General features: G+C 41.5%; 1 protein-coding gene across 1 annotated transcript in view; it reads right to left on the bottom strand.

Moving 5' to 3' along the window:
- Positions 1–14336, bottom strand: part of atp2a3 (ATPase sarcoplasmic/endoplasmic reticulum Ca2+ transporting 3) — an 83954-nt gene that overhangs the window by 6543 nt on the left and 63075 nt on the right. The window contains exons 11-21 of the mRNA XM_006640831.3: positions 12262–12364; positions 9462–9593; positions 6943–7059; positions 5537–5755; positions 4477–4812; positions 3632–3852; positions 2967–3169; positions 2617–2702; positions 2222–2355; positions 1333–1450; positions 690–807 (exon numbers count right to left, since the gene is read on the bottom strand). Coding sequence (XP_006640894.2) covers positions 690–807; positions 1333–1450; positions 2222–2355; positions 2617–2702; positions 2967–3169; positions 3632–3852; positions 4477–4812; positions 5537–5755; positions 6943–7059; positions 9462–9593; positions 12262–12364 — 1787 coding nt within the window. The remainder of the gene's footprint in view (positions 1–689; positions 808–1332; positions 1451–2221; positions 2356–2616; positions 2703–2966; positions 3170–3631; positions 3853–4476; positions 4813–5536; positions 5756–6942; positions 7060–9461; positions 9594–12261; positions 12365–14336) is intronic.

Below are 14336 nucleotides of genomic sequence, written 5' to 3'. Positions count from 1 at the left end.
GTACACAGTGCAGTACCTTCCCCTCGAGGTATATGTGAATTTCACCCCCCCCTCAGTACCAGGACACAGATACTCCTCTAGTGTTAAAACTGAAGTGGCATCAAGTATTTCAAAAAGTAATGTGCACCTTTTCAGACTTGAAATGCCCACTTTCAAGTGTTCATTATTATTTCTCTAACCACTGACCTACAGTAATACTATGGCTGCATACAACAACAGAGACACAATGCCTTCTTTGATGATCACCCTTGTTCCTATGAAGTTATTATTCCCCCCAAACCTCTATAAATACCCTTTGGTACGAGAATGTCATTGAGACCTTTAACTAAAAGTGTTTACTATAAATTTATCAAAAAGAGCTGCTTTTGAGACTCACAGTACACCTGTCTCAGGAGCACTGGCCATTTGAAGACTTCATAAAGGGTTCTGAATTGAGAATTAGCTACAGTTCTAGGAAATTCTGTACTTTATCCTGGAGGTTTATTGTGCATTCTGCCTTTTAGCATCAATTAACCCATATTTTATATTTTCCCCACTACTGCTACATAGCTCTCAGGTCTCACTGTAATCACAGGTCATTGAAGGTATTAATTTGTTTTGCTGGCACAGCACTCCAGATGCAGAGGAAGGTGACATGTCAAGCTGACTCCCATTCCTTATCCCATAATAAACTCAATCGGATCACATACCTTCCAGGTAGTGGCGGGAAAAGTACTTGAGAGTTTCGTCCAATAGGATGACAGGAATCGAGATCTTCAGGACCACCACCCACTGAGACCACCGCAAAGGTGTCACCTGGAATATCAGCTGAGAGGGAGGGAAGGGGTGGGGAATTACAGGGCAGAAACCAAAGAGGTGCTTGTGTTCCTGTAGGTTTTTCATGGCCTCAAAAAACAGGACTGTAACAGCAGTTACAATGAACTGCAGCTATCCTCTGGAATGACAGGAGCAAAACATTCCATAAGTGCAATGCTACAGTACCTCATTTTTTCTCTTAAATACCACTTTGCTGTATGTCTCTATGCAGGAGTTCAACAGCATGTTACGTTCTTTCTGGTTTTCAGATTATATCTTGCATAGGCAATCCATTCATGACAAAATGACATTTTCACTTAGAATGTTATATAAAGAATAGGCTGTGATGGACTGGTGTCCCGTGCAGGGTGCACCCTGCCTCCTGCTCACTGCTTGCCGGTACCCTGAATTGGATGTAGCAGTTACAAAATGGATGGATTTGATCAAATTAAGGGTTTTGAGCCTAAAACAAGGCAGAACACTGTTAAGACTGCGCTTGTCTGCAATGAATGGGCAGCGCAGGACTGCTGCACTTACCGGCAGGGGCTCCACGTACAGGATGAGGAAGTGCAGAGACATCGACAAGACAATGGCCCCCAAAAGCCAGATGTTCACCCAGGGAGGCATCCTCAGCAAGGACTGGTTCTCAGACAGGCTAATGAAATGAAAGGGTGGCAGGAAATTACCATCAGGGGCTGGACTCAACCAGCCTTGAGTGCCACGTTACCTTTGCACGCACAAGAACTTACAGTCAGTGCAAACCTTTTACACTAACAATCTAAAGAGAAAAGACTGGACAAATTCACACTGCCCTACTACAAACAACCCCCTGGAATTAAGACACACAGGAAAAAGTCTATGATATCCTATTGAAAAAAAAAACGTGTGAATTCTCATTTGTTTTTCAACAGTTTTAACTGCAGTTTGGCTGAGCTGTTATTGGTTACCATTTAAACTATCACTAAATGAAGTTAAAAAACAAAGTAAGGACACAAAAACTAAATTGGTCTAGTGGAGCTCGGTTCCCCTATCCTAGGTTTTAAGCTATATGGATTACTGGAGTTTATGCCTCACGCTTCTGCTTGCCTGCGTGTAGAAATCTCAAACCCATCTCTCTCGCATTCCTTGGAGCAGCTCCCCAGCTCATTCCTTGCCTCAGTGAGGGGGATTTAGGCAGCCTTATCCGCACAACTAGACTGGCATTCCCTCTGCTGGGCGAGTTGCACCAAATATTCTCTACATATTCCATCTCACTATTGCATTCATTAGCATTTAACTGAACTACATAAGTGAAAGTTTACTCAGATACAAAAAAGTCCACATTAATATCAGTCTGTACTTTATAATATGATACAACATTTAATCTAATTTAGCTACTTAAACTTGGTATGAGCAGGACATGTCTAATGCACAGTAATGTACTTACCTGTTGAGCGCGTTGAACATCTCTATAGTGACCAGCACAGATAGAGCCATAGTGGTTGGGTAGCGTGACTCAAATATTTCACAATCAACGTTGGCGAACATGGGGTTGTCCTCTGTGCACTGCATGAAGTGTCTCTGTGGACCGACAGCCACACACATGAACGGATGAAAGGTGTTGTACAAGGCAAAAGGTAAAACAATGTTCATAAATTTTGAACCAGCCTCAATATAATGTTACTCAAATCAAGCCAGCAATTGAGAATATAAGTTTAAAATGTGTATCATACAAAATGCTGCCATAAAGCAATTATGCTTCGTCTTCTTGAGTTGTGATACTATCTCGGCTATTTTCCATTTATAGTTTGTATTAAACCTTTTGATGTGCTTCCAACTTACCAGCTGGTAGAAAGAAACCTGAGGACCTTCTTCATCAAGTAGGAACCACCATGTAGCGGCCCCTACTGTTCCCAGGCCAACATACCCTGCAGGGTATAACTGCGGTTATTATTCTGTCTTGACTAAAGCAAACCACCCCCAATGCATCGACCCTTCCAAGTTTACAACTTGTTAAACCAATCAGGTGGAAAAGTCATTCCGAGCAGCTCAAGTGATCAGAAGACCTTCGGGCTCTTGTGGTTTTACCAAGGTGTTCTCTGTCAACGACCAGAGTGCAAGAAGGCTCCCTCTGCTTCTACTGATAAAAGGGGACAGATCAGAGCTAGTTTGGGTGCCCCCCCCCAGCTCACCTCCGATTGCCAGATATCGGAAGAAGAGCCAGCCGGAGATCAGGGGCTCCTTGGGGTTCCGCGGGGGCTTGTCCATGATGTCCAGGTCCGGGGGGTTGAAGCCCAGGGCGGTGGCAGGCAGACCGTCCGTTACCAGGTTCACCCACAGCAGCTGCACAGGGATGAGGGCCTCCGGGAGGCCCAGGATGGCGGTCATGAAGATACTGGAGACAAGAGGACAGAGCCCTGATGTCAGGAATCAATGGTCTTAGAAAACGGCTACCACAGGAAATGTATTAGCTGGGTGTCTCCTTGTCAGAATACACATGATATAGTGCAAGGCTTTTCATATGAAAAATATGGGATGATAAACATTTTGGATAGTTTGGTCAAATTCTAATAATGATCAAATGAGCTGACAAATATATAGGAAGAGCGGACGTATTGCTTAATGTTAACTTGACTGGCCAAGGATCAGCACCGTCCCAACTCCCCTCAACCATGAGGAATGAACCAGGGAGCTGCTGCAAGAGTGAAGTTGGGGTGGACGGAGGAGTGTTAAATCAGGCACAGAGTTAAAATTTATTAAGCATTTATTAGTATGATTGGGCAGAGGCAGGGTGCAGGTCCACAGGTAGCTATGTACATATCAGAATGATTCAGTAAGTGAGACAAGGTTTTCTTACCACACAACCTCGCCCACGTTGGAGGAGATGAGGTAGCGGATGAACTGCTTCATGTTGTTGTAGATGGCCCTGCCCTCCTCTACTGCTGCCACAATGGTGGAGAAGTTGTCGTCCGACAGCACCATCTCCGAGGCGGACTTGGCTACGGCGGTGCCCGAGCCCATTGCGATCCCAATCTCCGCCTTCTTCAGGGCTGGGGCATCATTCACGCCATCACCTGTCTGACAGGGGAAGGGGACACCATCACTGACAGGGCGGAATGGAAAACTGTCTGTCCGAGACCAATCTGGTCTGCAATGTGTATTCATACTGTTCTGACCTTAAGGCTCCAACTTTAAACAGTACAGAGCCAAAACATAAAAAAATGATTTTATGTTTTGGCTGATTCAAAGTTTTGGCTGATTAAATCAACAATTATTTTACATTTATTTTGCATAGACATACATCTACTGTTCAAACATGCCTCTAGCAAAAAGATTCCTTGCTTATTTAAGCTAATTACATAAGCTATCATGATAATGAAATTGGAAGAAATAACATTGAATCTGGTTGACTGAACGAGCAAGAGCACTCCTTCTGAATCGGACTGTGTCAGAGGTACTGTATCCAAGCCAGGTCCCGCAGGTGCCTGGAGGAAGCAGGTTTCCCTTCCAACTGGGTTATTAATGACCTTATTCAGTTAATTATTGGCTTAAATTTGGAACTTTTTCTCAGCATGTAAGGTGCTAGTGCTTTAAAAAGACTGGCTGTAGAAAACCTGCAGGCACCCTGGCCTCCCATGAGAGTCTTTAACAAGGTATTGGCTTAAGATTAAAACCGGTTCAGTCCTTCTCAGGTCCACTCACCATGGCGGTGATCTCGTCGAAGGACTGCAGGTACTCCACGATCTTGGACTTGTGCGCGGGCTCCACGCGGGCGAAGCAGCGGGCTTGCGTGCAGGCCTCTTTCTGGTCCTCGGGGGACAGGTCGTCAAACTCCCGGCCTGTGTAGGCCTTACCAGTCACCTCCTCGTTCTCCCCAAAGATCCCAATCCGGCGGCAGATGGCCACCGCCGTGCCCTTGTTGTCGCCCGTGATCATGATGACCCGGATGCCGGCCTCGCTGCAGAGCTTGATGGAGTCCGTCACCTCCTTCCGCGGGGGGTCCAGCATGCCCACGCAGCCCACGAACGTCAGGTCGGTCTGCCGTTGGGAAGAAGGAGGGGAGACGGGAAGCTTTTGTGAGAAATGAACAGCAAACTGCACTGTGTGAAGAAGGCGAGTGCCTGGTTCACTCCGCAGTGCATCTTAAAATGCTTTGCCATTTGGAGTGACCTGGAATGTCAGAAGTGCCACGACAGGTTTAAAAGGGTAAAATGTACAGAGTAAAGTGTAATACCTCCATTTTACATCACAAACAGACAACAATCTCAAGTAAGCACAGTGCCACATTGCCGTCATTGTCTATGATTCAGAATGAGGCAGCAAAATATCCAGCCCGGCCCTATTATACTGTAAACAAGCAGGCTTTCGAAAACATTTCTTTAAATCCAAAAGTAATACTGCTTTCAATTTTTGTGTAGGCTTTTCTGACAAATACTACTTACTTGTACTTGTACTTATTCGCTAATACATTGCATCACATTTATTACAGTTATTACAGGGACTAGTGAGCAGGGAGGCCTGCTTCACATCATAATTCGTAGGATCTCTCGCTCTCACCCGTGGCAAGACTAGGGGTCTGTCAGGGTTTCTGAGAAATTGGGACTGCAAATCCCTCAAACAACAAAAACTTTCAGATGGAACCAAAGTAAATAAAAATCTCCACATAGTGTGAAATTAGGCTTTCTGTTACAGTACATCAGTCATAAGGGTAAATCTTGCAATAAAGAGATCCCTGCTCGGGGACAGGTGCTGATGAGCTGACCTCATATATCGCGAACTTGGCAGAGTTCTCCAAGTCCATCTCCTCTTTCCTGGGCGGGATGTCCCGTGTGGCGAGAGCCAGGCAGCGCAGTGTGTCCCTGCCGGTCCCCCACTCCTTGATCTGGGCCATCAGCTGTTCCCTGAGTGGTGGCGTGAGTGGGATCTTACGGGTTCCCAGACGCAGGTAGGTGCAACGTTCTATCACACTCTCAGGGGCACCCTGAATGGAGGGACAATGGCTGAGCATTGAGGCTGTGTGATGGATTCCGGAATACTAGAATAATGGGCCAGATAACAGGCAAGACACCACTGGAATACTCCCCCTGTTGAAGCTGAAGCTGTGTATAAACAGTTCTTCAGTATTACAGTATTACACAAGAACCATTTTCTTTTATAAAAAGACAAATTGCCAGCTGTCACTATATACTTTCAACTAATTCCAAAACCTTTTTATACTATTGGTGAAACACTCATGAGAATACTGTATATTATAAAGACATTTTAGTCTAATTAGTCCAATTAAGATGTTTTAATCTTGATATACCCAACAGGACAAAGAAAAAAAGACCAAACTCTCAAGCAGAATTAAAAGCTGATGAAACAATCTTGTTACGGATTGCCCCAATAAATATTATTGGAGTTCTTTACTGCAGTAAAGCACAAAATCTGATATGTGACTCTATATGGTAGGTGAGAGTCTGTAAGGAGCAGTGCATCTTTATTATCACATTAATTCAAACATCATTTGAGCTGCAGAACTAAACCTGTGGAATAGAATTGCTTATATAAAAAACAGTACCTCTCTCTATGTTAGAGTCACTTATTTATTTTAAATTTCAATATTATGTTGTATATATGATTAACTGCATGAAATGAACCCATCCTATATACAGTACATTTATTTAATGAGCTTAAAAAGCTAGTTCTTAAGTATCATGAGCAATTTGAAATTCCATTGCTATTACAATGTGTGTAAATGTACAATAGACTTTGATGAAAATAAATTGTGAGATATAGTGTATATCACCTATAACATGCCAAAAATGCTGCAATATATATTGTACAGTATATATTCAGGCTTATTGATTTCCCCTTTCCCCAGAACATACTGTATTAAGTATCTTATATCTTATGGAGTGTCTTATGTACCTATTGTCAATTGTGGATTTGTATTAAAAATGCAGGTAATATGTCAGTGTACCTGAATGACAAGATTTGTTCTGCCTTGATGGTACATTACACTGGCAGCATAAATTATGTTTTAGTTAATGGCCTCCAGGAAAACTATTCAGTATATTTTTTATATTGTGATTAAGAAATAAAGTAGAAATAATCGTGAAAGGTAATTTGTAAAGGGGGTAGGAGAGAGAATTGCTGATAGAAATGTGTTCTCTCCATTTTCTGTACCTTAACGAACATCTTGCTCTGAGTGCCAGGCTTGGCTGGGCTGCAGTAGACAGACATTGACTTGCGATCACGGGAGAACTCCAGGGTGAACTCCTTTTTCATCAGCTGCTTTATGACCTGGGGAGAGAGAGAGGCAGGGTGAAGGAGAGCTGTCAGGCACACACGCTTCAGTGTAAATGACAGGCAGGCAGGTCAGTGCCACCTGCCAGTCACAGGTGGTCAGTGCAGTACGATATCACTAATCCGTCACAGCAGGGGATGGTGACAGCTTGTCAGCCCCACTGTGCATGTGCAAAGCCAAAAACTGCACCACTGTTGTGCTTCATTAAAATCCTCTTTTCTAATGTGGGATTTCAATCTAGTATGCGACAATACAACTGTATTGTGTGTTGTATGTGCAGAAATACAACAATGTAACCGTAGAAAGAGGCTCATGTGTTTTAACCTACTTCTCATAGTTAATGGGCAGAGACCTTCCATTAATGTCCTACTTTTTCCTTTTTTGAAGGTCTCAAAATGGTGGCTGTTTTAGCACTAAACTGCCCTACATTTGGAGAACTTGGCGAATTAATTTAATTTCATGGACAGGAATAATGTCCTTCCCCTTCTTCCCCCCCAATTCCATTCCATCATTGTTTACACTGCTCATCTATTCTCATGTAAAGACAGATGTGAGTTGTTTCATGCTTGAACTCCAGTATTTTCACCATTTTGTAAACTGTACAGTATGTGTTTGCAATAAATCCTCTCGGGTGATAATTTTCACATGAAGAGAAGATGAGTTGTTCAGCTAAACGGCAGATTTTAAGCTGGCTGTGGCGATACAGAAAATGTAACATTGACTTTTATGTCCTAGCTGTTCTAAATTCTGGCTGAATTAATTTCCTATTAGAACTATTTTCTGCATATCAGCTGTGTTATACATACTGTAGGCAGCCACGCTCAGCAGCTTCTAGTGTATCTACAGGGAGAGTTTTACGATTTTCTCTCTCCACTAGGTGTCCCCATTGTATTGGATACATTTTACACCTCACTGTGGGACAATAAAAGTGAGGTATCTACCATGAACACACTCCAGGCACCTGGGAAACGTCATTAACAAAGAGCTAATATTCAATCATTTTGGACAGCACAGATGTAACGTTGAATAAAACACATTCATCAGACATCCTGAAAAGAAACCACAATCCCATATAAAGCAAAACATCCCATCTTTTGAGTAGTGAAAAAAACCTAAAGCTTTCTCCAAGGACTTTAAAGGGAGATAAATAATTTTCATATTCCGACTTTTAAAAGCTTACTTGGTCCAGAGCCTTCCAAGTAACTCAGGTCATCAACCAAGCTATTTTTTTTCCCCGTTGAAAGACTGGTTCAAACTTGAATGTTTAGCTAACCCCCTCATAAACTTATACTTGTCTAAATATTATTCTTAACTTTCAAGTGCTGGAGTCACTAGAGGGCTTTTCAGTCTTTTACAAGGGAGAGTGGTTGCACTGCTTGCCCAGGCTCATTGAGGAAATGGGAAATACCAGTAGCCATTTACACAGATTAAATCTCATTGCATCGCCATTGTTCGAGCTGCAGTACAGGCTGTTCCATTCCACAGACTCCAGGCATCCACATAGTACAAGGGTCAATAGAACTCAGAAAGCAATGTTTGTTTAGGTATTTTAATGAATCTGTTGAACCACTGTAACCCTTGCTTCAATTTGATTAAGTTGCTGCTCATTTCTCTACTAAAAGGTCTACAAACCATCTAGAAGCCTCATTCATTTTTTTTCTGTATTCTGAAAGCGGATGAATGAGAAATTGTAAGGGCTCCTTATAGTCAACATATCAAAATTACAGCCAAATCCAGCAGAATGACGGTATTTTTCTTACAAATTAAAATTTGGTGTTCAGGGGAAAAACAAAACAAAAACAAGCTTCTGATTTTCAAAAGCTTACATTTTTCTGGGTCTTTAAACGAATCTCAGAGCAAAATCTTAAAAAGATAAGAAAATGTGGCACAAAGGGTTGACCATATTTTTGGTGAGATTTGGTAAACACCACTGACTGTCTTGGGGTTTAATCAGCGCAATGCTGTAAGCTGGATGTTGAGGAGAGGACTGAGGGCAAAGTTCTCAAGATTTCTGTTTTTGCATTTCAATTTTAAATTAAACTTAAAAGGGACCTTAACCACTTTTAATTAGTATACAAAACATCTGCAGTATCATAGGTTATTAACTACTACTTTCAATAAAAAATAGTAGTAGTGTAAAAAGGGACATTTCTGTAAAACAGTGTAAGAATGTAAGAAGCATAAGACAAGATGAACTTTAATGTCCCCTAGGAACACACATCACATCTATTGCATGTACGTAACTCATAACAAAAAAAGTCACGCACAAACGGTTTATAGTGACGCAATTGCATTTACCTTTGGCATCTGAAGTAAGCCAGTAATACAATCGGTCAAAAATAGGCAATAAGGAGGCCTGTACAGTCTGAGCTGTACCTTATCGATTTGCAAACCTTACCGAATTGCATGCGCCAGCCCGCTCCACCTTGCTGAGCCCAGAAAGGTGGGTCTTGAAGACGTTCATCTTCTCCACCAGAGTGGTCAGTGCGGTCTCGGTGGCCTCTCCCACTTTCTCGTATACCCCCTTGGACTGCAGAAGACAAAGAAGGCTTGCGCCAGTCATGCCAGAGGCCAGGGGGGACATTGTGGAGTAAGACACAAGACACAGCACACGGAAGGTTGCAGGGGAACCAGACGAGCTGAAATTGTTCCTCTGAGACAATGACACAGAAATCTGCAGTCTTAGTGCGACGCACCGTGGAGATGTTTCCTGAAATATAAGGGATACGTCTGCCACATTCAATTAATTTAGAGAGGCAAGAACGCCAGACCAAGACTGCAGTAGTTTCAGATTCCTCTATCAATAATCACCACTATAGAGCACCAAACAGAGCACAATAAACTGAATTTGAAAGCTCACGGCAAATGAAATAATTTACTATAAAAACAGCACTAAATAGAGATAAATACACTGAATTTGAAAGCTCACAGCACATAGAATAATTTACTATATTTTATTTATTACTATATTATAAACAATTAAAGAATAAACTAATAAGAGACTAAGTAGCATGGATTGTCTATAAGTATCTGAGTTCGTTTTATGCAATCATATGAATAAGAACAACTCAGAGCTGGCAGTATTGGGCACAACTCTTTTTAGTGGAAGTGGGAAAATAACAGGAAACATATTCAAATAGACAAAACCAGATAAGAATTAAAATAACTTGCTGTTCACCCTACGAGCACACTGCAACTGTTTGTAGTCAACCCCCTACCTGAAGCTTAACAATGTCAAAGCATGTATTAAGAATAGAACTTGTAAATTTTAGATAAAACTGTATTTGTCTAGAAGGTGTAACATGGACAGGCCACGCCCCAACCCACATTTGTATTCCCTGACTGAACAAAACATGAAACAGCATGCAGGACCCATATGTTTAATTTCATAAAGAGAAACGATACTGGTCTGAAACTGAACCAGAATTGCTTTTACAATGTTAACATGTACAATGTATACAAATAATATAATGTAATGATCAAAGGCAACAAGTAGAGTGCTCTTTTGTCAAAATGTACCCAAGAGCACTCACGGTGTTTTTATGATGAGGTTATAACTTTCGTCTTCCATTCAGACTGACTGGTGGAGGTTACAGATCTGTATGAATGTGCATTGCTTGACAGATCGCCCCTGTTCAACAGCTTGGCGCCGTGTGTAAACAGTGCAGTGTTTTTCTTAGAGATGCACTACTCTGCATAGCAACCCCACACAGATGTGTAAAACGGCAGTGAAGCATCCCAGCTTACATTCATCTCAGACTCCCTGTTCGAAAAATGCAGAAACATGCTCAGAACCCCTTAACTGTTAATGTGCAGGGGCCTGCCTTAATAATACTACAGTATCTTTGGTTGTGTCTTGCATTAGGACATTTATTTATGTTTAAAGAAAGACAGACTCCATTAACTTTGCTTTTTATGGTATGTCCTTGTGCAGTTCAGAGAACTGGGCTGCAGTATTTCTACAGTGCTACATGCTACAGTGGTAGCTTTTAAGTCACTCTCTGACTCGAGCAATTTAATTCATAAAATGGGCAATTCAAATTCAAAGCCACCCTCCCCGGGTTCTGCTAAAAAACCCTAATATTCTCACTGTTATACCTGTACAATCCTCTGAAACCCAATAAGAGCCAGCCCTGAATTTGCTGAGAAAAGTTCTAACTGTAAGTATTCTCTTTTCTACTAGAGAAATAGATTACACTGCAATGTGTTTTTGACTTACAAAGACAGACATCGAGCTGGGCTTTGGAGTGTGAAGATGAACGACCACATTCCCTACAGCTTTTTTTACACAATCTGTTCCGTCAGTGGCCCAGTTTTTTTTATTTCTCAAGTGGATATAACCCAAAACATTTAGACCTGTGGTTAAGGTTAGTATTGACCTAATTTCTGGGTTTCGTATCATTCAGGTTTGTAGAATGTGAGTAATTTGGGAACTTTGCAGAGTAAAGTTTAAATAAGGGTGACACTACTTAAAGTACTTGAGAAGGTGAAGTGATAATATTGCTATTGCAAAGGGAGTTAGAAAAGAAACCTGTGGCCAACCCAAACAGTGGATGCAGAAACAGTTTACAAGGGTCTTTTCAAACAAAATAAAAATTACAGGCATCAATTAACCTCTCTGATTAAAGATCACATGAGAACTATTGGTTTAAATGACAGCTTGGACTAGCACTGTGAAAGGAGTGGCTGACTTATCCACAAATCCCCACTGTCTTTTAAAGTGCAATGAAATGAATGGTATATGCGGACCAGAAGAAAAACACGTTGTGAAATGATCCAGAAAGAGGACCAGGTTGACCAAGGGTGGGTGTTGATTATCTAAACACGCCCAGAGAGAACACAGCCATGACCGGAACAGTGCTTGCTCTGGAATTAGCAAGATACATCAGATACATCTATAGTGTGCCATTCCCAAAAAGCTCACTGCACATGTTCAAGATTTAAGAAGCAAAGATGTACCAACAAAACTTAGCTTATACACCTTCACTTGTTACTGCATAAATGATGCTAAATGGTAATCAAAAGTGTCACTCTATTTAATTATTTTGTAATTTAATTGCAGCCAATATACAGATAGCAGTATTGAATTTGAGTTTTTTTAAGGCTCCAGCACAGAATCACTGCATAGGTCCTGCTGCAGGGAAGCCTAATGTCCCACAGATCCCTAGTGCAGACGTTTGTGGAGAGGAAAGGCTTACCTCATTGTAATCCAGAGAGGAATCGTTACACAGTGCACAGATCGTCGCCAGCTCCACCAGGCCATCGTAATCCCCACACTGCACCGGTTGGTCTCCCTTCAGCCTGCAAAGATAAAACCATATACCAGTCACATACAGACAGGAGGGGTCTCACGTCAGAGGTGTATCTACAGTATGCATACTGTGTACAACATTACCTATATAATGTCTTCTTAAGGCTGTACAGTATTCATTAGGTGCACCAGAGATATTCTTACTGGGTACTGTCACACTCACCATCGCTGTAACCTTTTAAATGACCCTGAGAAAATCCTTCCCATCTGGCTGGAGATTCAAGCATATTTTAACTCACTTTTAATCCTTCACACTGGCATCTACAGCAAGGTGTTTCAGTGTTGTTGTTTTTGTTATTTAGGGGATTACAGTGTCCAACCATTCTAGAATCACATTTCATGTTTGCACTCAAGCTACAGTTTTCCTCCTGTTTTTAGATTACTGTGCAGAACCTTGTTAAGTCAGTCCCCAGAAACATTTAATTGGATGCAATACCATAAATCCCAGAACAGGAGTATTGTAGTTAATGTAAACAGCTTGGCAGAGATATCCACTAGAATTTTTCATGCATGTCTATGGTTTAATACACTATTTTGACATTCTGAGATCATACAGGACTGCTGGGAACCTAGCACTACAAGAACTCTGTCAGCCTCACAGCCCATACAGTATATATTTTTTAAACTTTTTTAGTCACCGCAGCTGAAAGCAGAATTAAATCTTATTATCACTGACAAAAATGACTACAAAGGCACAGATCCCACACATAACTGCAGCCGAACTACTGCACAGAATCCTTTAAAATCTACTCATGTTAATCCCATAACTAACACTTGTCATTCTCTATGTCTTAAATCTCAGTCAAATGACTGTAGTTTTGCAGTTGTCTACTTATATAAATATATAAATATTGACTAATGATGTGGCAATGCAGGGATTCAACTTACCTTCATTGTATTCACAAGTAATTGTCTGTGTCCTTGGAATTATTTAGAGCTTTAGATTTGACATTCTTTGCTTCACACACACCAGGCTGTTTTGATACTGTAGACTAGGATACATACACTCTGATCGCTTGCAGGGTTAGCAGTCACCCTTACTCGGAGAAATAAACTGAAACTCTATGTTCTTTGGATATAAAAAAAAGGCTCAGTTCAAGAACACACCATGAGAACCCACTGCCTAGCCCTGTGGTTTCAAGGCAGATTCCTATCAGAGCAGTAAATTCACCAACGTTAAAAGGAGAAGCATAAAGGCCAATAAAATAACCATTCATACATTGGAGGACAGGCACCTATATATAAATAATTAAAATACTGGTCCATCAACACCACTTACAATTTGCTGGTGTGAGCGGTGTTCATGGAACAGTAGGTGGCGCTGTTCCCCTTGGACAAGAATTTCCAAACGGATGCTCCAGAATGGCGGCCAGGAACACTGCGCTGTAGGAGGTCCTGTCACTCAGCTGAGACACTAAACCGAAGTCCTCACCATGTGGAAATTAAAAGTGCCGTGGTACTATTCGTAAGAGTAGGGGTGTCAACCCTGGTGTCCTGGTTAAATTCCACTGGGGGCTTGAACAATCTAATGCTCCCCCATTCAATTAGCAAAAGAATGTCTCACATAATGATTTTCCCACATCACCCAGGTGGGTACAGCATCCCAAGATCCTCTGAACTTTATAAATGTAGAACTTTATAATGTAATTAAGAACTTCATAAATGTATTTACCTATTATTTAATAACAAAGGGGAAAAAGACTGATGTTACAGACTACAGCTTTAAGGAACTGCGCACAGACAGCTTTTAGTTGCCTTTGCCCCAGACATTTATTTAAGCCAATTTGTGAAACAGAAGCAACTCCAGTCAGAAAAAATGAGTCTGCAAGTTGTCATGGAATTCTGGATTAGGCTTTTAGAAAGACGGTGATATGATATAAAAGCAAGACTTCTCTTTTCCAGCAGGGTGTTGAGAATAAATCAAGACTGGAGGAAAGAAAAGATCTACAAGAAGGCCAAATG

The sequence above is a fragment of the Lepisosteus oculatus genome, chromosome 26, assembly GCF_040954835.1.
Source record: "Lepisosteus oculatus isolate fLepOcu1 chromosome 26, fLepOcu1.hap2, whole genome shotgun sequence".
Classification (NCBI taxonomy): Eukaryota; Metazoa; Chordata; class Actinopteri; order Semionotiformes; family Lepisosteidae; genus Lepisosteus; species Lepisosteus oculatus.
This window is presented reverse-complemented; position numbering and strand designations above follow the sequence as displayed.